This window comes from Vipera ursinii (genome assembly GCF_947247035.1).
Source record: "Vipera ursinii genome assembly, chromosome: 12".
NCBI classification, from domain to species: Eukaryota; Metazoa; Chordata; class Lepidosauria; order Squamata; family Viperidae; genus Vipera; species Vipera ursinii.
The window spans coordinates 4,910,987-4,936,798 of record NC_139525.1 but is presented as its reverse complement, the minus strand read 5'-3'; the positions used below and the strand labels follow the sequence as shown (position 1 = coordinate 4,936,798).

The following is a 25,812-nucleotide window of genomic DNA, read 5'->3' as shown; positions in this document are numbered from 1 at the left end:
AAGAAATGCTGTGCTTTAATTGAATCTCAGAGATTCACTCCTTCCTGTCGCTTGGTTAAGTCTTTGGGAAAACAGATTTCTACATGTTTGCCTTAACAGCAAAGAGATGACTATGTGTATTTCACAGGCATCAAATGACAGCGCAATTCTTTTTTTTTTCAATTGAAAAGTTCAGGAAGGTTTTTCATGAAATGTTACTTCAAACTTTTTTTTGAGTGGGGGAGGGGGGATACAAATATTTCCCATAGTTCCCTCTTTGTCACGTAACCCATTAAACTACTGGGCAAAGGTCCTAACCTCCTTCCTTTTCTGCAGTAAGAGTTCCAGTCTATCGTTAGCTCGTTTTCCAATTATTTTATTTCGTTCCGTCTCGTACTGTCGTTGTGTATTGTCCATGTTAATGCTCAAATTTAATGCCACGTTCACTAATGCGGTCATTAGCTTCATAGCTGTAAAGTGCCAAGAGAGAATGAAAATCAGTCATAATGTCGAATAATATAACCAGCAAGCCTGAACAATGATATTGATACAAAAATGCCTTACTACACTAGACACAAATGCAGTATTGTTGTTTTGGTGGTGCTGGTGGGGGAATGGCAGGAGTATTAAATTATGCTGTCTTTGAGTTTCAAAAGAAAAAAAAATGGCATATAAATAAAATTCTACTAAGGTTTTTGAACGATTAATTCCAAGATTAGGAATCTATGTTTATACAAAGGCAATATTCATGAACTGAATGGCTCAGCTACCTGCAGTGAAGAGATAGGTAAGAGACTAAGCACAATAAAAAATGAGAAGGAGCACAAAATTCATCCAACACTGTTCATGTTTTATCACAGGGCAATCATTAAAATTCACATGCACCATCTGATTTTGCTCATTTACATTATTTACATTTTTTTATTTATCTACTGACTACTTGGGATCTTTTGAAAAGACACATGAAAGTGAATTTAATTATGTTGCTCGATTACAAAAGGGCTTACGTAACTCTTTTTTTGTATAAGAAGGAACGTAACAATTGTTACAGGGCCAGTTGTTATAGCGTGATGCGTTGAACTTCGAAAAAGTGGCTGAAACCACCTCTCTCTCATTTAATGGCCATTTTATTATTTCTGCTCTTTGAAGAGAGTTATCAAGCTGCCGCCAGAATAACTGGATGGTTTATTCCTCCCGCTCCAAAATAGACTCATATCAGAGTTCCAATGGTGGTTTGAGGGTTCATATTTTTCTGGAAGGAGTTTCTAGTATTCTCACACAGAGGAAATCAAGCCACACCTGAGGTTAACTGTTGATTCCACAAGCCTATTATGAAGCAAATTTAAGTTGCTGAATTTGGGAAGACTGGTTTCATAGTTCCAAAGGGTAAAAGCTGGTGATGGAGGCTTCACTTGGGCTAAAAGTCAAGTATAACATCCTTGAACTAGGTAAAGGTAAAGGTTCCACCGCACATGGGTGCTAGTCGTTTCCGACTCTAGGGGCCGGTGCTCATCTCCGTTTCAAAGCCGAAGAGCCAGCGCTTGTCCGAGGACGTCTCCGTGGTCATGTGGCCGGCATGACTAGACGCCAATGGCTCACGGAACACCGTTACCTTCCCACCGTAGCGGTCCCCATTTTTCTACTTGCATTTTTACGTGCTTTCGAACTGCTAGGTTGGCAGAAGCTGGGACGAGTAACAGGCGCTCAATCTGTTACGCGGCACTCAGGATTCGACCTGCCAAACTGCCGACCTTCTGATCGACAAGCTCAGCATCCTAACCCACTGAGCTACCGCGTCCTTGAACTAGATTCTACTAAAACAATTATCATTCTGTCATTGTAGACTGCTGGCTTTTTACCCATTGAAGGGATATACTGGGGCGGGTCCTTGGTAAGCTTCACAAGGAAAAGCCTTTTATTTTGTTACATTTATTTCAAAGAAGTAAGAGCAGCACTTTTCAAACAGTAGTTTCCCACCTGAATCACTTTGCATAGCAAAGAGCAGTTAGAGGAGGTGTCTTAAGTTCAGCATTCAGCATGGCCAGTTCCTTAATTTTTAATTTTAAAGCTACCTGAGTTTATCCCTGTGTACAGGAAACGGGAGGAAAGGATATATGTGGAAACCTAGGCCAAAATAAATAAATAAATTTCCAAGTTTCTCTTCAGGATTCTCTTAAGACTCCTAGCCCTAAATCTTTTTAAATGAAAACATTTCAGGAAATTTAGAAGAAACTTACAGTTGGGATTATCTTTCAACTTTTTTTTAAAAATCAAGCTGATGAATGTTTACCTGCCAGTGTGCTAGTATGTCGAAATGCCCTGACTTGAGAGTCTGATAGTCCTGTAAGTAGTGAAATCACGGTATCCATCATGTATTCGTCATAGATGATGCTATACTGACATTGCCGGACCAAGACTCCAATGAACTCACAAAAACTTGATTTAAATTTCTTCCACTGAGGACCAGCCATGGTGAGCGGATAATCCCCACTGTCCTAGAATACAGAATGTGTCAATTGCACAAAAAGTAATGCATTCTCTTGCTAGTTAAAATATTAAAACGCCCTGATGAATCAAGAGAGATTTTATTCATCTTCCACACAGGTAACTGTCTCACAACAGCCAAGATTTGCATTTTAATCGCCATTTATTTTTCCCCCAATATTATTTTATTCTTCTTTTGCTCGCAGACCAAAGACAACCAGAAAATAATAATGTTTTAAAAAGTTAACGTAAAAAAGATATATATAATATATATATATATATTAACTTCATATATATATGAAGTTAATGGTCGCTTAGCGACTGCCCCCAGGGTAATATGGTCACATTTTAGGCGCTTGGCAAACTGCCTGCAGTTATGGCTGTTTGCAGCATCCCTTGCTCACATAAATGTGACTTACAATGTTTTCTGCCGGAAACCAGCGTTTACAAAAAATGCCCACTGCTGACAATGGATTTGCTTAATGACTACAGTGTTAAACAACAAGTCGTTCACTGAACAGCTACCACAAAAAAAGCGTAAAATTGGGTGCAATCACCCACATGGTGACCCTTTTAATGACCAGCATGACTTATAACCATAATTCTGGGGTCAAATATGGTCATAAGGTGCGAAGTACCTGTATACAAAATTTTCCAATGATTTTTCATATACATCCTGTTAATAAATATTCTTAAAAGGGAAGTGCTAAATTGAACAGATACTCAAGCTAGTTGAAACATTGATTTATCACTGTCGCCAATGAATTGAGATTTCTTCTGCCCTCCAGGGTTAATTCTTCGGCTCCCACAAATCCATTTTTAAAAAAAAAACATTGCAGAAACAAAAACCACAAGAACACATTCATTTTCAACTGAAAGAACTGCAGTAAGTACTTCAGAGACATCTTAGTAAAAGGAATTGTACGACAAATATGGCAATCAGTTTTGAAAGTGTAAATTTAAACATGTCCATTTTACCTCGTCAAATTCTTCAGTCATTTTCCGAATTATTTCTGAATTTTGCATATGTCGAAACATCTCTGCTGTTACAACCCCTACAAATTACAGAATGGGAATACTATGAAATCTCAAACTTCAAAGTATAAAAAATGCTTAGGCAATAGTACTATAAAACAAAATGTGCCTTTTTCTGACTGAAATGTTTAAAATATATGGATGTACACAACTGTAATCTGATAAATCTACATATGATGATAATCTTTTTAAAGTGACATATTTTTTAACATATGTCATGCATCAGCAGGCTCAAATGAATTGCAAAAAGTACTATTTGTGATGGGAAGTCCTAAATGTAATGGGGTAGAAGGGATGTGAAGATTTTTATGAAATTAATATGGAATTAAACTCACCCCCAAATAGAAATCTTACCTTTGCAACCCGAGCACTGAATAAAGAAGTTGATGAGATCAAGGAGGGCTATATCTCTGTCATGTTTGTAGGACTCTATCCAATCATCCACCACAGACTAAGATAATAAACCAACATTTAAGTTATGGATGCTTATTGTTACTATCCATATTCAAACACAAACACTTACACAATTACGACCCCCAAACTCTTTTTTCATACCCTGAGGTTTCCACGGTTCCCACTTCTCGAAAACATTTTTTCCAGAAACCAAAAATGGTATGTTAGTTTTTCCAAAGGAGGATGATAAACTTAAGCCAAAGTTACTCAAGGCTTACATATCAAAATCCTCATGTCTGCCTAAGGTTGATTTGTGACCTACTTTAATTTATAACGGGGTTAAAACTTAAAACGGACACTTTCAAAATCAGAAACTAAAATAAAATGCATGTATTGGATGAAATTTCAATCTGTCCTGCAACTGTTTACAGTAGTGCAATTACAAGATGGATCTTCTTTTCAAATCAAATCAAACCAAAAAAATAAATAAATCTTTATTATGGTCATAGACCAGCAATATCCACTTCTCTTCTAGATGGAAACTATATTTTAATTAGAAACAAAAACAAAAACAGACATTTTAAAATAAAGCTGGAGCCCAAATCTCAAACAATGGTGTGCACCCAAGTAAACATACATACAAGTGCTTATCGTTAAAATCTATGGGAGAGCCAGCTGCAGAAATCTACTTGTTCACAAAAGAATGATTGCAGCAGCATTCTGTACAAACTCTGCTTAGTTTTAAAACTCTGTTGAACAAGCAAACTTCAAATCATTGTTTCAATATTTGCTAAGAAATCTGGAATTGGAAGGACATTTTAAGCTGGAATTGACCTGAATCTGAAATAGATTTTCTCCTTACTCTCAAAACAACAAAGCCTTTTTTAATAAGTAGAGTTACCTGCATAGCACTCTTGCCCATTTTAACAACTTCAAACAACATCATGTTTTCCACACCATTCTGCTGATGATGCCCATTCATTCGATTTAGACCACCAGCTTTTCCTCCTCCATTTCCAACTTTCGCTTTCTCTCCTGGAGCCTTTTTCCCCTTTTTGCAGGTCTGTATGAATGACAAGCCCAGGTTATTCCTTAGCAACTTAAAAGGGTTAAAAAAAAAAGAACGTGCATTTTTACTTGAATAAATGAATATGCTAAGGGAGTTTTGCTTGTTTATCTTTTTGTTAACTTTTCACTGTCACACTTGCAATGGGATGAGATCCCAAAACTTGCCCTAGTTCCTGCCCGCCTAGCAGTTTGAAAGCATGCAAAGTGATTAATAGGTACGACTTCGATGGGAAGGTAACACGTGTTCTGGGTGGCTTTGGAGTATAGCCATGCTGGCCTTGCGACCACAGAAATGGTCTCTGGACACCACTGGCTTCCTCAGCCAAGAAATGAAGATGAGCACCGTGCCTTAGAGTCAGACACAACTTACTTTTTTAAACCTTTGGTCTGGCAATCCACTCATTGAAATGAAAATTTTATAAACACAATAAACATAAGGGGAGAACATGGATCCATGTGTTGCCAGCTATTTCAGTCAATTTTTGGAAACCTCATGAATGGTTTCCAATATTTAAAAGAGTTTTATGACATTCACCCTTACTGCACCAAATCCATTTGCATAATGCCACAAAAGCAGTAGTTTCAGGTAACAAAATTAGTTACAATTTTATTTGTAAAAGACTTCACTGTTACTCTTACAACTCCGTACGCAGGCTAAGAATGAGAGATACACACACCTTTCCTTTTCCTGGTTTCTGATTTTTTCCTTCTATATCTTCAAAGTCAGTATCTGAAGAAAAATGTGTTTCAGATTCCCTGGAAAGACATATTTCACATATTTATTTCACTTAAAATGTTTTTATCATTGCTTTGAGGCAATGTAATATACTCCGGACATGCTACGTTCACTTAAATGAGGTTTTTGAATACTGCATTCATGGGAAAGTATAGGAATTTTTTAAAAAATATTCAGTCACGGCTCAAGTGAAATGAGGAAATCCAACTTACCAAGTTGCCAAAATTTACTAGTAAATGAAGGAATTATAGGAGATAATTTAAACCACAAACTAAAGAAACTATGTTTTTACTTTTTACAAAGAAAAGCAAAATGAAAATATTTTGTGACTCTTATTTGATATCGATAATTTCGAGTTACTTACTGAATTAGAGCAAAATTAGTTGTTGGTTCTTGAGCTGCTATCATTTCTTTATCATCTTCTGGGCTACTACTGTATTAGAAATACATTCAAAAAATAGTTGTTGATAATAGCCGTACTTGCTTGACACTTTCTTCTATTATTATTGTTACCTGTCAAAAACAAAGTAACAATTAATGGAAGTTGTCCAATTTCCTGTGATTTGTTGCTTTGTTAATAATGCAACAATGTTTTCCCCTAACTTGTTTTAAAACTTTCTCTGGCTTTAATGACCATCCCAACTGTCTAGCAAAAATATGAAGAGTCTGAGTTTTCTATCTAAACAAATGCTCCAAAATTTTGAAATATGTCACAGGTACGTTACTAGAAAAATACTTCCAATCATCATTTCATTATTTTAGTCGTCCTTTTTGGAATCTTTTCTGAAGCTGTGTGGTAATTGTTGAAGGCTGGGTGACCCACAATTGTATACAGAAGTCCAGGGGCAGTCACTTTGCACATGTACATAAAAGCATCACAATACCGTTTCATTATATGAGTATTTCTGACCAAAATAATGCAAGTGGTTTTATTTCCTTTAAAAACAATCGTTTCTATCTTTATTCCCCCCCCACTTCTCAGATAGCAAGCTGTCACCACCACCATCTTCAGTAGCCTTCAGAGTGTTTAATTTGTGCAAAACTGAATCATATACACTTAAGGCTGCAATACTATCACATGACCATCAGACACTGCAACATCACAACTAGTGCTCATTCAACTGTTGTAAGTTAATGGCTGTGGAATGAGTGGTTGAGGACCACCTGTATCAGGACACTTATCACTTCCCCTTCACTGGCTTCTGCCCACCTAGCAGTTCGAAAGCACGTAAAAATGCAAGTAGAAAAATAGGGACCACTACGGTGGGAAGGTAACAGCGTTCTGTGCGCCTTTGGCGTCTAGTCATGCTGGCCACATGACCACGGAGACGTCCTCGGACAAGCGCTGGCTCTTCGGCTTTGAAACGGAGATGAGCACCGGCCCCTAGAGTCGGAAACGACTAGCACGCATGTGCGGGGGAACCTTTACCTTTACCTTTTTAATTTGAATACCTGGACTAAGCAGGTTACAGCTGTTGACCTAAACCAGAAGTAGGCAACCTTGGCTCTTTGATGACTCGTGGACTTCAACTCCCAGAATTCCTGAGTCAGCGTGCCTCAACTTGGAAACCTCTCCCTTTCCCCTCAGCATGGCTGGCTCAGGAATTCTGGGAGTTGAAGTCCACAAGTCATCGAAGAGCCAAGGTTGCCTACCCCTGACCTAAACAGTCCCTTCCAATTTTATAATAATGTGAGGACACTATTGAGAAACATGTGTTTCTCATGAGGAAACACAGCAAACTAAGTAGATTGCCAAGAAATGCATCAAAGATTATGTTCCGTCTGCAATGATTCAATATGTGCATAGCTGTCCTGAATCAAATCTCAATATAACATCAGACAGGTTTTAAAAGTTCCGATTTCCACGTAAAATATTCCCTCCCCCAATAAAGATGATCTTCAAATTGCATAAACCTCTGACCACTTATTAAACTAACTCTTAAACTCCCATGCACCTATCTTTAAACATACATGATCAACTTTGATCCCAATCAAGGGAAACTAAAACCTAGATTTTTCTCTTTTTTTGGCTAAAGTTGGAGAATTGCTCAGAGGTGAGAAAAGCTGCATTTCAAACTGCCACTAAGGGATGCTAAAACATAATCGGCTTATTTTTTTAAAAAAAGAAAATGTATCATGCTGAAAGATCACTTGGTGGAGCTGTAATCCAAAACTCAGCGAGACAGGTCACCCAGAGGTTGATCAAGGCACTTCTTGACAGGAAATACCGCCAAGCCAACAGAGAACTACATTATAGTAGATGTGTGTTTGTCAATTGTCTAAATAACATTTCTGAACTACGCAACGCCTTAACTGAACAGACTGGAATTTTTAGTAACGTACCTATCTATTCCTGCCCAAAAGCCACTTTAAAAATAAAAGTGGGGATGAGAGGGTATTTGCATGGGACAGAGGTTGCATTTTAAAAAAAAATGATAGTTTGCATTTGTATATTGGTAAAGCTAATTCATTTATCTAAATCTTCCATGTAGTTAATTTTTTTTTTAAAAAAAATAAAAGAATGGAAATGCAGTATTAAGTTTGCAAGGCTCTGCTCCACTTTTCTCAATCAGTTTGAATTTTTTGTTTTTGTCGAGTTTCAAATGATCCCTTCTCAAACTTGAAAACATTTAAACATTTGTATTTTAATAATACAAACAGTATATTTGCATGAACTGAACACTGAGACAATTGAAAATCTTAAGTGTTAAGCCCTCTGAATAATCCGAGACCATCCCGGGGAATATGGATGTTTGATGTGGTGGCTTCGCTGCAGGTTGCTAAATTCCAAGTTCAGTGAGGGAATACAGGGAACTCTGTTTATTATGGCTTAATCACACGCAGTGGTCAAAATATTTTATGACAAACTTATCACTTCTTTCAGCTGGATGTGTACAACTGCTGAAGAAAACTGGTTTTTTCACTAATTGCCTGTTTGTGCACATTGCTCAGGACATCTCAGATCACCTCAATCCCCAGGCTATATGGACTGGCACCGGGCCGCGACATGCCACAAACAGGGCCACGCAAACAACCGAAGCCCCATCTGTGGGCAGCATGCAAACCCACACACACACACCTGGACTGCTTAAAAACTGCTCTCCACGGAACCGGTCCCTGGTGCCCAAAAGGTTGTGGGGGGGAGGGGTTTGCTGCACTAAGGTTATCCCTGTGCTCCAAGGTGGATAATTACCAGAAGGATTTCACAAATGTACACATATAGCTCTGTCACCTACTGAGTAAATCAAAGCTCATCACGTAATATTCTCAACAAATCGCTATTCTTATCCAAACTATTCGTGATTAACCTCAAGTGGATTTAGCAGGCTAGGACTGGACCTTCCTTTCTGATGTTCGTTTGCATGGAATTCCGCTTATATTCCACCTGAAACTTGTGGTCTTGTATATAGCAAGGGCACTGTTAAAAACAAGGATGTGTTTTGGGTTAGCTATGGATAACAGGGATACACTTAATAATACTACAGGATGATTAATGTTGTCGACGATCAAAGGGCGGAAGTTCACATGGGAGTTATTTACACAAAGTAGCTGATGGGGATGCTCCATGCTTTACTCACAAGGCAGCTTATGAGTAGTTCTGCCCTCCCTTCTACTACAATTAACAAGATTCAATTTCCATTTTATCCAATTATCTACGAGATTCTTTATCATGATCTCACCATGTTGAAGAGGAAAGAATCCTAAGCAAGTCAGAACCCAAGCAGGGTTTTATTTTATTTTTTTACAACTGATGTTTGTCTCAGGATCCAAACGTATTAGGATTTTGAAGAAGCAGGCTATAATTTAACAAAGCTAAGTTAAGGCAAGTTTTTTGAAACTCTACCATGAACGGTATCTAGTTTCAGACTGTAATCATACAATTGTGAACAAAAGTTAACTGAAAAGTATTTGGGGATTGTAATTGTCATGTCTTGCTTCACATTTTATATTAACTGAAGAGTGCAAAGGACAGATTATATGTAAGTAAAGTATTAATTTTATTTCATTATCAGGTTTTGGAAAAATGAGAAAAATTATATGTTGCTTTATACAGGCAACACACAGACCAGATTTCACAATCATATCTTAAACAATTGATGAGATACACAGATTACATAGTGCAAATGAATAGCCTTTCTTTGAATCTACAAAATAGACATTTTGTTAAGCACATTCCCCGGCAACATAACGTAACTGATGTGCCTTTCTTCTGCGATTGTGCAGATTCTCCCACTTTGATACTCTAAAACCACAACCCTTATTTCTGGAAAGTATTTTTCCCAGGCTGGAAAAGGTTACCCTAAATGCCACCATTACTAAGAAGGATGGCCTATGGAATGGGTGCTTATGAGCAAAGGAGAAAGCCAAAGGAAAGCAGGCCGGTTTGAGAAAATGATTCTCTTTGATTGGAGAAGTTTCCTCTTAGAGGTTTAATAGGTCCGACAAAGAGGAAAGAAACGGTTAACAAATGTCAAGTGATTTTATAAGCAAATTAATTGCAACTAGTTTTGTTGCTAATTCCTGGAAGAAGACCAGTCATGACTTGAATCCACTCTTGAGTGTGACAAAACAGCCCAAATATTGCAAAAGGCTGCCAACACTGTTTTGTTTAGATAGTCTTGTCAGTTATAATCTGTGAAGTTTCTTTTTTATAGTGATACTAAGCAGCCGTTTAATTTTTTATAGTTTTTTGATGCTTTGATTTGAGGTGACTGTTGTGTGTGTATGTATACGTATGTATGTATGTGTGTGTGTGTATATATACACACACATACATACATACACACACACACACGAATGATGTATTATATCCAACTATATGGATTCTAATCAACCAACACCATGTAACACCATGTAACATGAATATGTAATCTGATCATTTCAGTAAATTTATTATTCCCAGAATGTTACAATTTGGATCAAAATATATTGTTTCCTTGATATGGCCATAATGCATGAAAATCTTCAAATTCCATAATACGATTAGTACTACTCAGTCACCCAGGAATAAAGATTTTTCCTACTTTACCAAACTTTAAGTTAACCCAGTAGACTTGCACCAAAAATTATACCTTTGTCTCTTAACACAGCTACCTGGCTTAGGGGTTCCCAGCAAGCCTACAGTGTCTTCGCCAGAGTGTGATGATAAATAAATTGATGGGCCACATTTCCCTTTCTTTTTCCTAGTTCACTTTTAGATGTCAGTGAACATTCTCACTGCTTCCTAGGCTAAATTTACTCCTGCTGGTCTCCTACCACAGTTTTTTTTAAAGCTGTAGTGACTGTGTCCTTTTAATTATGATTAATTTTAGGCATCAAATGATTTTAGATTTAAATCCTATCCTTACTTATTTTTGTCTAAGATTGCACTTCAGTTTAAATTAATATTCTTTAGGTTTATAGAATAGAGTAACAAGAGTTGGAAGGGACCTTGGAGGTCTTCTAGTCCATCCCCCTTCTCAAGCAGGAAACCCTACACCAGACATGTCAAACACAAGGCCCAGGGGCCAGATCCGGCCCACAAAGTGGTTTCATGTGGCCCGCGAAGCCATCCTGGAAACAGTGAGGGAAGGGCCCCCACTGCCTTGGCCCTGGCCCAGAGACCCTCCTCCTGCCAGAGACCCTCAGATGTGTCCCACTCCTGCCCAGGCCCCCATAGGCACCCTTGATGCCAACGATGTAGAGCTGGCCATGCCCACCCAGTAGGCCATACACACGTTAGCCACGCCCACCCAGTAGGCCACGCCCACCCGGCCTCCTGAGGGCAACCGCAATGCTGATGTGGCCCTCAATGAAATTGAGTTTGACACCCCTGCCCTACACCACTTAAGATAAATGGTTGTCCAATCTTTTCTTAAAAACTTCGTGTTGGAGCATTCACAACTTCTAGAATACTAAAAAATTACACACTAAGATTAATGAGGGACATGATTTATGTGCTCAACAGATTTTCAATTTTCCAGGTCAAAATTTAGGCTGACAAATCCATACTTCTCAAGTTGCTCAATGTGTGATTGTTTATAAATGGTATTATCTTGATTACTTTCCATTTTTGAAAGATGTTCTTGAACAGTTGCTTGTTTTATAACTCTGATCCAGGACAGGCAAGTTCAAGATTCTTTTTAATTACACACTCACTAAATGTCTACCCCACTGTGGGTGGACGGTTGGGGGATAATAATGTCTTGTTCTTATAACTGCACTAACCCAAAAGTATTGGAATGCCGTGAATTTTATATACTACCCCTACATTCCAGGGAGAAAAGGCAATATTTTAGTGCAAGTGACAAAATGAAATTTAGCACCATGTATATTTTAATTATTAACTTGAATCATACAAAGGTAATGATTAACACTTAATGATCAAACAGGATTTAAAAAAAAAATGTACGAACATTCATTTTACGTTCATTCTGAAGCTCATCAAAACAGCCAATCTTTCCACTTGAATATCTGAATTTCATAATCAACTTAACTTCAATTATTTTTTTTTTAAATTTTTATATGTTTGCCCTGTTTACCGCCCTGAGTCCTTCGGGAGAAGGATGGTATATAATTATTATTATTATTATTATTATTATTATTATTATTATTATTATTATTATTATTATTATTAAATATATATAATTTCAACATCCATTGATCTTATCAATAATTATCTACTGATCTTTTGTACGCCGCCTTCCCAAACATTCTGTTTAGCAAGGTGCACATATTGCAAAAAATTTAGAAGTGATTTACCACAAGACGGTATCTCTCCGGTACACATTTAGGCAGCCCAATTTTCTCCAGGCTCCCATAGAAGCCGAAAAAGATTTATGTTTCTTTAAAGAATCCAACCATTAAAGTTACTGCAACTTTTAAAACAATACCATTGCTTTTTCAGACAGCACAAAACCTGAAAAATGTTGGGTTTATCAGCAGAGGTAACCCAAAGCCCTCCTTTCAAATCAAGCACAGCACTATTAGCAACACTGGCACCCAAAACAAAAGGACAAGAGCACAAAGAAACGAACAGAATCAAGGATGGATTACTTTGAGTTCCTCATACTATCCCCTTCCCCAAGACTAAGTTGTTTCTCCTCCTTTAATGGCTCCTGCATCCCTTCATCAAGGTATTTCTATATTTCCTGTACATACTTAGCAACAGCGCTTAGACTTATATAGCACTTCGCAATGTTTTACAGCCCTCTTGCCTTCCAACAATCTGGGTCCTCATTTTACTGACCTTGGAAGGCTGAGTCCACCTCGAGCCAGTCAGCACCAGACTCCAAACTGTGGGCAGAATTAGCCTGCAATACTGCACTCTAACCACTGCACCACCATGGCTCATACAGGAATAGAACCATCACATTATTCTACCCTTTAGTAATACCTGTAAATAAAAGTTGATATGGTAGGAGAATCACCATTATATCAGAACCCAAGATTCAACTTCCGTCCCGTTATGTATCAGGATCAAGCCCAGAGTGGCTCCAAATTGGTTATAACCATGACAACGTTCTGTGGTTGTAACAGACAATGATGATTAGCTTGCTTTTCTTGATTCATTTCAACTTTTATGGACAGGTTTGTTCTTTGAATTGGGCCCTCCAAATATTTTGAACTGCAATCGTTCCCAGCCACGATAGAGAATGCCCAATGGCAATTTGAACAGTAATCCAAAGTGTTAGAAGACTAACAAGCTATCTACCCCTATTCTAACTGGAGCATATGCAAGTAGAGAACGCATACGATGGCACCATCATTTTTAAAGCAAGTCAGGCCACACCTTCATCTAATTCAGTAGTGTCAACTTTGACTGGCTACAGCTTTCTTGACTTTGAAACAGGGTTCTTTGTGGTGATGTTTATAACTGAACCTTGGAGTATCAGCCTGCACAGTACATGTCCTGTCACTGTTTCTGATAAATGGATGCATAAAGCCAACTTATATAAAATGAAACCACCGACCCATGTTATTTTTCACCAGAAATGGATTTCTAGAATAATTAATGCCAGTTTTTCAACGGTTTACCTACAGCTGTCAAGGGCTGATCTTAGGAACATTTGTCCAAAGCATTTCTGCTGAATTATGGCACTACCTCATGTTGCCACCTACGAGTTTCAGCCTCATGCAGTCTTGCCTTACTCCATGGACCATTAATAAGCGATTAATTGCTTCTAGCCATGGCAGCTGTATACTGTTGAACTAAATAGGTGTTTGGATTGTATAACACTGTCCTCTGAAGAATTAAGGAAGTGTAGACATTATTATGCTTGTTAGACATGAAACATAATTTCACTGAATGCTGAAAAAAGAATGCTAAGCTTTACTTGAGACCTGTTTAAATGTAGATAATTCTTTTCAAATCACTTATCTTAAAGCTAACCTTTCAAAGTGAAGACTGTAGTTTTCAATTATAGTTATTCATTAGAGCAATTCTCATAAAAATGTTAGTGGAGATCTGCATTTCTAACATGTTACCAGTGGTTAAACCTAGTTGTTTTATCAATACTCTTGCTTCATTCCCCCAAACATTGGTATTCCCTATTACATGATTTCAGTTAGCAATGCCTGCTTGTGCGGAAAATGCAATATGTCATGTCAATTAAAGAAGTGCACAAAAATGCATCTTTCAGTGATTATGATTTTAAAAAGAAATGACACTGTCTTTAGCTCCATGATATTAGTCTACTTCTGGGAACATTAACTTTCATATGTACAATTAGTAAAGCTATACAATTACTCTCAGTATATATCATTAATAACCAGTTATTTTATTTTGAAGTTTTCTAAACAGATGAGCTTTGTATTTTATAGACTTCTCCAAACCAAAAATATTAATTCAAACCTTGGGAAGAATTACATAAACAGGATAAACTAAATTTGTAAAATCAAAATGTAAGGATTTCCACATATTCCACTTATACAAAAAGCAGCAAAAATCAAAAGGGTTTGTCTATAGAAACCAAAGAAAACTACTTTTTTGCATTTTTTTTCTTAACCAGTACACAAGCATTTATACACCAATATGCCACTCCAAACAACTGATCTGCTCTGTAGCAGGAATATCTTCCAAATTTCAAAGTATTTTTCTTTTCCACAACTTTTTAGATTTAATGTATTAGAGCAGGGACCATTTGCATTTTATTTTTTAAGTTGCTCAGGGGACCTTTCAGGCTAAAGGAGAGGATATGAAACAAACATATAAGGACAAATGAATACTTACAAATTATTACTAGCCCTTTGCATTTGCTAGAGGAGGGGAATCAGTGATAGCTAGCAACACAATAAAAAAACTGCATGGGCTCTGGGAAAGAAAGGACTGATTCCATTTCCCGTATTTTCTTAACCCATTTGAAAGGCACCAGCCTCTATGAATCATACGTCACTTGCCAAATAACACATGTTTTGCCTTTAACAATCTGCTTGCTAAACCCAACAGAAACCTAAAAATTTTGCAGAAAGCAAAATATCACCAAATATCCCAGATACATGTATGTACAATACTGTACAGGTTATATAAAATGCTGCAGCTCCATAGTACTTTCTGGATATAAGCTACTGTTCTTATGCTAAATTCTAAATTACCTAATGATCTACTTTGGCTGGAGTTCTAAGCAAAGTTTCCAAAAGGAAGCATGATTTTAACATATTGTACATAGAATTACACGGTAATTAAATAAAATATTTCAGAAATAAACAACCAAGGAGAATAAGGCCACTTCTTTTTGTTTCTCTATATACTATACTATATACCAACCCAGCATTAAATTCAATACTTATAGGTCAACACTAAAATACATAATAATAGTGACCTGAGTGCCTACCTGTATGGAATGCAAAGACACACAACAGGATTTAAATATACATGGATAATTTCTTCAGTATATATACAAAATGTATGTAAACTCAAAGAAATAGATTAAAAAACATCCAAAATTGCTAGGTTAACTGCAGATGGTTTTAAGCAGGGGTCTTCAAACTTGGCCCTTTTATGACTTGCGTGCCTGGCTGAGGAATTCTGGGAGTTGAAGTCCACAAGTCATAAAAGGGCCAAGTTTGAAAAACCCTGGTTTTAAGATTCACAAGGGGAAAGGGGGGGAGAACAGTGGTGTTTAATCAGATACATTCAAGATATTCTATTTCTTCAGTCTTCTAAGGCCAAGTCTCATTCTCATCTCTATCAAACAATATGTAACTATCAATTCAGCTTTTCTGAGAGCAGAACATTAAGTCAAAGACGGAGTAAAATCCTGCTGAGCCCAAAGACATTATCAGGGCTAAGTTATGGATTAGCCGAATCAATAATTCACCAATCTAACTGTCCCACCTAACCTTCTTCCAATGGATCTGAAAAGCAGGTGCTATATAGTTTAAGGTTCCATGCTACATAAAGCCTTCAATAGGAAGACTACAAGCTTTGGCCACCATAAGACCATGGGAAATGCATTTACATCCCGTACTATACTGTTCCCAATACCCTGACTGCTAAGTATTTGAAGATGGGCTGCTGCTAATACCATTTTACTTTACAAAAGATGAAACACGATTTCCATTAAATACAAAAAAAATACCACTTGACATAAATATCACTACCCTGCTCTAAAAAGGCAATCTATTCTTTGTTTCATTTTTCATGCACAAATAATTGTTTACACAAGACTGAAATGTTAGTTTACCTTTTTTTTAAAGCAAGACACTTGCAAGACCCCTAAACATAAAGAAGAAGCAACAGTGTCTACATCAAGAGGTAGAATTGGTTTAGGACTAGGATGGTTGCAGAATCAAAAAAAAAAGTTCTTTGACTTGACATTCGGCTAGGGCAGGGGTAGGCAACCTTGCCTCTTTTATGGCTTGTGGACTTCAACTCCCAGAATTCCTGAGCCAGCCATGCTGAGGAGAAAGAGAGAGGTCATAAAAGAGCCAAGGTTGCCTACCCCTGGGCTAGGGAAATCTTTGGCCCCTGCGGATTGGCGTGCAGCAATATAAACTTAACAAATGGGAAAACTTTCCAAATTGTGGAAGCAGCAGCAAAGTGAACCAAACTCACTCCCGTTAAAGCTAACAGGTGGTCTACAGGAGTTGGGATGTAACAGAGGGAATCAGCAGAGTGTTCTCTTACCCAAATTTCCATACAATAAAAAGTCAAGAAGTGATTAGATAACAAGTCATATAACCAGGAAAGTAACCAGTGTTGGTTCAAGAACTTATAAGATAAGAAAGAACTAAGTATGGTTTATCTATATTCTATTTTATTTTTTATGTAAAATTGTCCTTTTTATTAGTGTATAACATAAAATACAAAAATACAAAGGCAAGTAATAGCAGAGATAGGAGAGAGAACAGGGAAGGAGAAAGTGTGGGGGCGAAGGGAAAAAAGAAAGAAAGGGCCTTGAATTCTGACTCCCTTTGGTGCAGTAGAATAAGATAGTAACATCAAACCTCCACTTTTTACTTTCACATAAAAGTATGGTTTATCAATCCTTCTCCAACTAACAATGTTCTACCAACTTCTTCACTGAAAAAGAAATTAAACCAGGGATTTCTAGCAAGGGCAAATACTGTCTATAAATCTACCAAAGAACTCTTTACAGACCTGAAGTACTGCCAAGAAGGGTAAGGTCATAATAAAATTGTTCAAGCAGGTCTAAGTGAACGTAATAAATCAAAGCAAAATAAACTATTTGGGTATGGATAAAAAAAAAATCCAACCCATGACTCAAATAATAATTCTAAGCTTCAGTAACCCATTCCTGTAAGAAAACTAGTATTTTTTAAAAGATTATAAAATATATAAACGTGTTTATCAAACTGTGATGAGTGTGTGAATACTTAAATTGATGGAGCTGATTAACAGTATAACAGAGGGCCTATTTCTGTTCAAGTCTGTAGTTAAATGGCTGAATAGCTACATCACTTTAGCAAGTGACCCAATCCTAATATGGTGAAACGATATGGCATAATAAATTTATAACCAGGAGGATCTGACTTGAAACTATGATAGAACTTACAGTATATTAAGTGCTTATCTGTACAATGAATAATAGGAATGCTTTTCTACGCAGAACGTTATGAATTTGAGGAATGAAATATGCTTTCTAAAAAAAAACTGAATAGATTCAGAAAATATGAAGTAAATGTGCTTAGTAAAGAGCAACTGTCAAATATACATTATCTATTCTAGGGTATTATATCTCACATGCATATGAAATACTTATCATCTGCAAACAGTCCTTACTCTGGAGACTACTAAATTGGCACTTCAGTTTTAAAAAAAACCCAGTGAATCAGGAACTTATTCACTTGCCTATATAACAACTGTTAATGGGGTCAAACCTTACTTTCCAAAGGTAAATTATTTAAATGGTAATTCACAAACTAAGGTAATTTGAATGACCTAGAATACATGAGTTTCAATAATAGCAACGTACATAAGATTTTAAGATAGGAAAATAGTCTGGGGAAATACAAAAACAAAAGGATACCAGCAGCTTTAGGGTATTTTTTTTTTGTCTTTCTTCTCAGCACACAAAGAATCACGTCAGGTATGGACAACCTCTCCCCCCCCCCGCCCCGCCCAAGTATATATATAAAATGAACAGAAAAGTTGCATTTGCAATTTCTATTTAATAGGAAAACAAGAGAAAATCAATTTTTCCATACTGTTAATGTTAGAGCTCTCTTTGAAACATGAAATTAAGCATACTGTATACTGAAATTAACGTACATAAAAGCCAATAACATTTGGGGGGTATTACTTATGAGCTGCAAATGACTGCAGGTTCAAATAAATTGAAAGAGGTGAATGTGAGAACATCACTCCCACACTTCCAGAAACAGATCCACAACACAGAATTCTCAAAAAGAAAAATATTTCCTCAGAACCTGCATATGCCAAGATTACGTCCATATATCAAAGGTGCCAAAGGAAAATAAACTGACAGCTGATAAAAATATTACTTATTTTCTAATGAGTAAAATTATCTAAATTCTTAAAACAATCCTACATTCAAGCCATTACATATTTATATTTTTCACAACTTATTTCACCAAATCTGAATCATTCTGCTAAAATGTAAATGATTCAATAGCTCATGTTGTCATTTTGTTATCAGACTATGTAGATCTGTGTTCATAACCTTATCACCTGAAATTTTGGAATAAACGCTGGGATAGCCTTCCCATAGATGTTTGGAAAAGTACACTTAAAAAAAACAACAACTACCAGTTCTGTTAACCACCACAGTAATTCTCACACTTGAAAAACAAAATTCCAATCACACCTACATCAGCTTGTGATTCTGAAATGAATTTACATTGGAAAAGTTCAACTAAATTATGATTTCAGTCATTATTTCAAAAAACTACCACATATATTGGGATATGCAAAGTAACACAGATTCACTAGGGTAACTGAAATTTAACCTCCCATATTTTTCAAGAAATAATTAACTTGCTTTGTTTCTTTACTGGAGGAAAAAACACAACAAACACAACTTCCAAATCATAACTGTTTTCCATGTCTTGTTAAAAAAACAATGGACAGCAACAAGTGGCGTTACAGTTGTCATATGTTTTGGAGACAAGGTAAAAGACTGCGCTTGGGATTTATTACAGCAATGTTATAAGTAAAATTTTATTTAACCACTAAGGATATTCACACAAACTTTCACAAGAGTGTGTTCTTCTAGTATCCATGAAAAGGGATGTGTTGGAGAGAGAAAAGTACATAATTGGATGTTTTATTCCTAATTGGTGATTTGGAGGCTAGGAAAAACTAGGCGTGCTACTACTTCTGCCAATTCAGTCTACTGCCACCTTAAATGCCACTTTGGTGTATGGTGGCTCAAAATCCCACCTAATCCACTGCTGGAATAAATGGTAGAATCTTGATGCTTCACTCATCAGCCATTTTTCTTGCTCACAAAATCGAAACACTTTCCCAGAAGTTTGCACATATTCCATAATTAACCGATGTTTTATAAGCTTTCAATGTTCTCGTTGCATAATGGAAAACACAGCCTTGCTCTTGAGGGATAGCCAGCCTTTTCTTTACAATGTAATTGTAATTTTAGGGGAGGGGGGAGAAAGGCACTAAGACATTTGGAGGATGGCAAAAAAAAAGAAAAATGGAAAAAAAAAGAGAGCCAGGCACAGCCTAAATTGAAAAGCAGGGAGGGCATACTTGAGCCCAGACCAGACATCCTCAGTAAAAGTTCTGCCCTAAAAGCCTCAGGATGAACTTTATGGGGTGCCCCCCCCCCCATAACGCAGCGGCTTCTTACACCAAGCCTCCCCAGGAAGGACACCTTAACATCTGCTGCCTGGCCAATAACCCCAAAGTTTTGGCAACAAGAGGCCTTCCAAGCGCAGCTTCAAAGGAAGGAGGGCCGACGGGTGCGACTCCCGGGGGGGCCCCCTCCTCAAACGCACGCCCACCCACCCACCGGGCTCCCTATGAAGCGAGAGGCCTCTCTCTGCCTGCTGCCAGCCAGAGAAGAGGGGAGGGAGAAGGCCAGGCGGCCGCCGAGCAGGCCCCACCATCCAGAAGAGCCTGTGACGCACTTCGGTAACCTGAGTCCCCTCCCTCCCTCGCTCCCTCCCCGCGGGCTGGCAAAAAGAGGGAGCCGGGGAGAGGGAGGGGGGGCTTTCCAACAAGGAAATGCGGGGCTGGCCAGCCGTGGGCGCCAAGCCCCGGGCCGGGCCGAAGGAAACAAACACGGGGTGTGGCAGCCCAAGGCGCCTCCTCCTTTTCGCCCCCCCTCCCTCCCCGGCGGGAGGACAGGAACCGCCGAATAAGGACTGCTGCGGCCCCCGGCGTGGGAAGCCTTCGGACGGCCGCCGGCCTTGGACGGGCCCCGCTCGTCCTGGCCGGAGAGTGAGTTAGGAGGGGTATCCCAGCCTGGGCTGGAGCCTCGGCCCCAGAGGAGGAGCTCAAGTCCAAGGCTCCTTCTCGCCTCCGCGTCCCTAAAGCAGCGTTTCCCAACCTTAGGAACTTGAAGATGCGTGGACTTCAACTCCCAGAATTCCCCAGCCAGCATAGCTGGCTGGGGAATTCTGGGAGTTGAAGTCCACGCATCTTCAAGTTCCTAAGGTTGGGAAACGCTGCCCTAAAGAAATCGGCCGGAGCAGCTTCCCAAACCCGAAAGGTCGGGGCTGCTTCTTTGCCTTTCTTGCCCCCCCCCCGTCCTCCTCCTCCTCCTCCATTTCTTTGGATTTCCTACCGGTCGCCCAGAAAGGCCTCCCGGTTAAGGAGGGAGAGGGAAAGTGGCCTGGGCTCAATTCCAAAAAAAGCCCTACCTGGACCAGACCTCGCTTCGGACTGCGCGCGGGAAGGGGGGGGGGAGAAAGAAATCAACATCTCAAACCAAAAGTGGCGCCAAAAAAGGGGGGGGGAGGCCGAAACCTGGGAACGGCCTGCCGCTTCCGCCCCCTCCCCTCCCCTCCCCCCCCGGCAGCCACCCGGCGGCGCGCCGACCTGACCAAGTCCCCGGGAGAAGGGCCGCTTTCCGCCCTCCCGGCCCGAGGAGCCAAAGCGGCCACCTGAAAGAGGAGGGAGGGGAGGAGGCGACGTGTCCGAAGCGCCGCTGGAAAGCCGGCAGAACTGGCGGAAGGGCTCCCGCCGGGCGCAGACGGAGGAGAGGGAGCGGGCCGAGGGCAGAGGGGGAGAAAGCTCGGGGTCGCCAGACGGGGAAGCCGAGGGGGTTTCGGCCCGGGATCCCCCGCTGGAGAGCCAAGGAGCGCCGTCCTCCTCCTCACCTGGCAGGGCCAAAGGGGGCCTGGCGGCGCTTCTGCCCCGGAAAGGGGCGCCCGCGCGACTCCCCGGCCTCTTTGGGAGGAGGGGGGGCAGGCCAAACTAGCCCCCCCCAAGTAACAACTCTTTCCCCCTTTGGAGGCTGTCGAGGGCCCAAGAGGAAGGCAGGCAGGCAGGCAGGAAGGAAACAAACAAGGCAGGTCTGGAGGGAGGAAATGAGTGAGGAAAGAAGGAAGGTTGGAAAACAGGAAGGAAAATAGGTGAGGGAAGGAAGGAAAAATAGAAAGGTAGGAGGGAAAAGGAAGGAAGGGAAGTAGGCAGGAAGGAAAGGCGGGAGAAAGGGAAGGAAGGAAGGAAACAGATGAGGAAAGAAGGGAGGAAGGAGGGAAATAGGAAGGAAAATAGATGAAGGAAGGAAAAATAAAGGTAGGAGGGAAAAGGAAGGAAGGGAAGTAGGCAGGAAGGAAAGGCGGGAGAAAGGGAAGGAAGGAAGGAAATAGATGAGAAAAGAAGGGAAGAAGGAGGGGAATAGATGAAGGAAGGAAAAATAAAGGTAGGAGGGAAAAGGAAGGAAGGGAAGTAGGCAGGAAGGAAAGGCGGGAGAAAGGGAAGGAAGGAAGGAAGGAAGGAAGGAAATAGATGAGGAAAGAAGGGAGGAAGGAGGGAAAATAGATAAAGGAAAAATAAAGGTAGGGAAAAAGAAGGAAGGGAAGTAGGCAGGAAGGAAAGGCGGGAGAAAGGGAAGGAAACAGATGAGGAAAGAAGGGAGGAAGGAGGGAAATAGGAAGGAAAATAGATGAAGGAAGGAAAAATAAAGGTAGGAGGGAAAAGGAAGAGGAAAAAAGAGTTTGGCGGCCGAGGATAGGAATCCCCGCCGCTCCTTCTCCCTTTGGCCCCGGCCCGCCTCCGCGCGTGGGGATACCCGGCACGCGTCTCCCCCCCACACCGGGGGCCGCGCGTGTCTGCCTGTGTGTACGTAGCGCGTGTGTACCCGACCAGGGCGGACGCCTATCCCCAAAGCCCGCGGGGCGGGGGGGGCAGAGCCGTGGGCCCGGCCGCCCCGTTTCCGCTTCCCTTCCTCCCCAAAGTGAGCGTGGGGGGGGGCGGGAAGCGCCTCCATTTTCTCGGCCAGCGGCGGGCGGGGCCGGGCGAGCGAGGGGGCTCCGGCCGTGGGGAACCCCCTCCCGCCGCGGCCTGCTGGGCGCCTTCCTGCCGGCCTGCTCGGCCCCGCGTCCTCCATCTTGCCTGCCTGCCTGCCTGCGCTCGGCCTCCCTCCCTCCCCCGCCCGCCCGCCCGCACCCAGGCCCGGAGGGAGCCGCGCCGAGAGCCGCCCGGGCCCAGGGCTGCCCGTCCACGCGGGGGAGAGCGCCCCCGACTTCGCCAAGCTGCCTCGACCCCGCGCTGCAACTTACCGCCGCGTCGGCCGGAGTGGCTGGCTGGCGGGCGGGCGGCCTGGCCGAGCGGGCCTGCCTGGGGCTCCTCCGCGCGCCTTTCCCCCCCGCCCTTCCGCGCCTCCGCCGTCGACCTTCCGGCCTTGCTTTCTCCCCAGGAGCCGAGGCCGCGCGCGAACCCGCTCTCCCGCTTTCCCTTCTTCTTCTTCTTCTTCTTCTTCGGCGGCGTCGTCTTCTTCCTTTTACCTCAAGACACTTCCCAGGCCTGAGTGAGGCCCGCTCGGCGGGAAATAATCCAACAGGCCGCCGGAGGAGGAGGAGGAGGAGGAAGGCCGAAGCGAGGCCTACTGGAGGAAAGGGCGGCGGAGGAGGGGGGCTCTCTCTCTCTCCCGGTGTGAGCGCGGGGAGGAGGGCAGCGAGGCGGGCGGAGGAGTCGATTCGGCGGCGGCGGCGGCGCTGGGGATTGTTTGGGGTGCTCGCAGCTCGGCGGCTGGCGAGGGAATGGAGGGCGCAGGCGCCACCTGGCGGCCACCGAGCTCGCCACGTTAGGCCGGGCCTAGAGCGGCACCTGCTGGGAGGACTCAGGAATGCAGGAGGGGGAGGGGGGAAGGGAAAGAGCGTGTGCGCGCGCGCGCTCAGCCAAACGGCCCCTTGTGCTCGGTCCGGGCTGGCGGAGAAACGGGGTAAACAAGGTGCCGCGCAGGCGCTGTCTTTCTCCCCCGCCCCTGGTCGATCGAATCGGCACGCCCTCCTCCCCGCTCTGACGTCATCGGCCCTCCAGGTCCCGCCCATGCCTGTTCTGCCTTGGCGATCGCAGGGAGTGCTGAGCGGCACGTAGCGCCCTGGGCGGGGGGAGGGGAGAGAGGGGGGGGGCTTAGCCCCTAATCCTCAAGTGGGGGGGGGCTTTTTGGCTTTGCAAGCAGCTTCATCTGTAATCGAGCTCCTGCAATCAAAAGGTTCCTCCAGAGCAGGGTTTTGTCAACCTCGGCCGCTTTAAAGGGGGAGGATGGACTTCAACTCCCAGAATCCCCTAGCCAGTCTTGCTTATGATCTCCGCCATAGCTGTTAAGCGGGTCATTGCAGCGGTTAAGTCAGGGCTCCGCAACTTTGGCTCTTGTATGACTCGTGGACTTCAACTCCCAGAATTCCTGAGCCAGCTGTGCTGGCTCAGGAATTCTGGGAGTTGAAGTCCACGAGTCATAAAAAGAGCCAAGATTGCCTACCCCTGGGTTAAGTGAATCATGCGGTTGTTAAATGGCTTCTCCCTCCTGATTGACTTCCCTTGTTGGAAGCCGGCTGGAAAGCTTTGCATACGGTGATCATGTGACCCTGGGGCAGTGCAACCGTTGTAAGTACATGCCAGTTGCCAAGCTCCCGAATTTTGCAGGAGGCTCTGGTGCTTGTGAGTGTGAAAAGAGGTCAGGGCACTCTTTTTAGTGCCCTCATTTTTTTTAATTTTTTTTAATCCCATTTATATCCCGCCTTTCTCCGAAGACTCAGGGCAGCTTACAATTTAAAGCACAAATCAATGTGCTTAGCAATAGCCTTCATTCTATGTATATGCCTGCTTATTAGGGCTTATTTTGACTTTGCTTGTCAAAAGGTCATCATGTAACTCTGGAACGTTGCAACCGTCATAAAAATGAGCCAATTGTCAAGCATCCGCATGTAAATCATGCGACCAGTGGGGTGCTACCACTGTCATGTGAAAAACAGTGGTCGCTTTTTTCAGTGCTGTAGTTAACTTGCAACGGTCACTAAATGAGCCGTTGTAAAGTTGAGACGATCTGTATTGAAGCTCACACAATTCTTCCTCTCTTTCCCATCCCTGGCGATGTCCCAGATTTTAATTCTGCGGCTGCAAGAATGAGATTGGCTATTGCAAGGGAATTCACCAAAGCATTTGCACCGAAGGGCCACCCTACGAAAAAGGAAGCGGCACATTAAGAGTACGGCTCACGAGCTTTCCAACTCTGCAATTATGCCGTGACCCGATAGGATTCAGAGCTAGTTAAAAGCAGCGTTGCTTATTGAGCCTCTGAATCACGTAATGTAGCATAATTTGATCTCCAACTGCATTTTTTTTTTGGTCATTTAAATAATGAGTCAAGGCCTTTATTTCGGGCAGATAAATCTACTCACAGCCGTCATGCAATAACAGTCAAACATCCCGTAAGTGAGCTGAATGCCACAATATAAATACCTCATTGCTGATCCGATCAGCAATTCTATGAACTATACATGCCATTAATGGAGGTCTGTAGTGCTTTTCACAGTAACCTGCTAGTGGAGAAAGCAAGATCTGTGCATTACCTCTACAATGCTGTACATACTGAGCAATAGAATAGGAATAGGAATGGAATGGAAAATAGAATAGGATAGGATATGGAAGGGACCTTGGAGGTCTTGTAGTCCAGCTCCCTGCTCAAGCAGGAGAACCTATACCATCTCAGACAAGTGACTGCCTAGCCTCTTCTTAAAAATCTCCAGTGATGATGGAGTGCCCACAATTTCTGGAGGCAAGTTGTTCCACTGGTTCATTGTCCTCACTGTCAGGAAGTTTTTCCTTAATTCCAGGTTGCTTCTTTGATCAGTTTCCAACCATTGTTTCTCATCCTTCCCTCTGATGAATAACGTGAACCCCACCCCCTCTTCTTTGTGGCAGCCCCTGGAATACTGCTATCATGTCGCCCCTATTTCTTCTTTTCCTTAGAGTAGCCAAATCCAAGTCCCGCAGCGCTTCTTCCTATGTTTTAACCTCCAGGCCTCTGATCATCTTAGTTGCTCTTCTCTGAATTTTTTCCAAACTCTCAACATCTTTTCTGTGATATGGTGACCAAAATTGGCTGCAGTATTCCAGGTGTGGTCTGACTAGGGTTTATAAAGCGGTACTAATACTTCGCGTGATCTTGATTCTGTGCCTCTTGTTTACGCAACCCAGGATTGTATTAGCTTTTTTGGTTGCTGCTGCACACTGCTGGCTCGGA

At 41.7% G+C, this 25,812-nt stretch overlaps 1 protein-coding gene across 5 annotated transcripts in view; it reads right to left on the bottom strand.

Annotated features, from left to right (window-relative positions):
• Nucleotides 1–23,075, bottom strand: part of STAG2 (STAG2 cohesin complex component) — a 50,102-nt gene extending 27,027 nt beyond the window's left edge. For 4 of the 5 annotated variants that reach the window (XR_014493610.1, XR_014493611.1, XM_083371962.1 and 1 more), the window contains exons 1-8: nucleotides 22,847–23,075; nucleotides 6,060–6,208; nucleotides 5,637–5,715; nucleotides 4,793–4,954; nucleotides 3,853–3,949; nucleotides 3,442–3,518; nucleotides 2,270–2,474; nucleotides 298–449 (exon numbers count right to left, since the gene is read on the bottom strand). Coding sequence is in view for 3 of the 5 variants with exons in the window: in XM_083371962.1 (XP_083228088.1) it covers nucleotides 298–449; nucleotides 2,270–2,474; nucleotides 3,442–3,518; nucleotides 3,853–3,949; nucleotides 4,793–4,954; nucleotides 5,637–5,715; nucleotides 6,060–6,103 (816 nt within the window). In the remaining 2 variants the exon portion in view is untranslated. Of the gene's footprint in view, nucleotides 1–297; nucleotides 450–2,269; nucleotides 2,475–3,441; nucleotides 3,519–3,852; nucleotides 3,950–4,792; nucleotides 4,955–5,636; nucleotides 5,716–6,059; nucleotides 6,209–20,980; nucleotides 21,171–22,846 lie in introns of those variants that run through there. The other variant, XM_083371961.1, reaches the window with a different exon arrangement.
• Nucleotides 23,076–25,812: the final 2,737 nt, after the last annotated feature.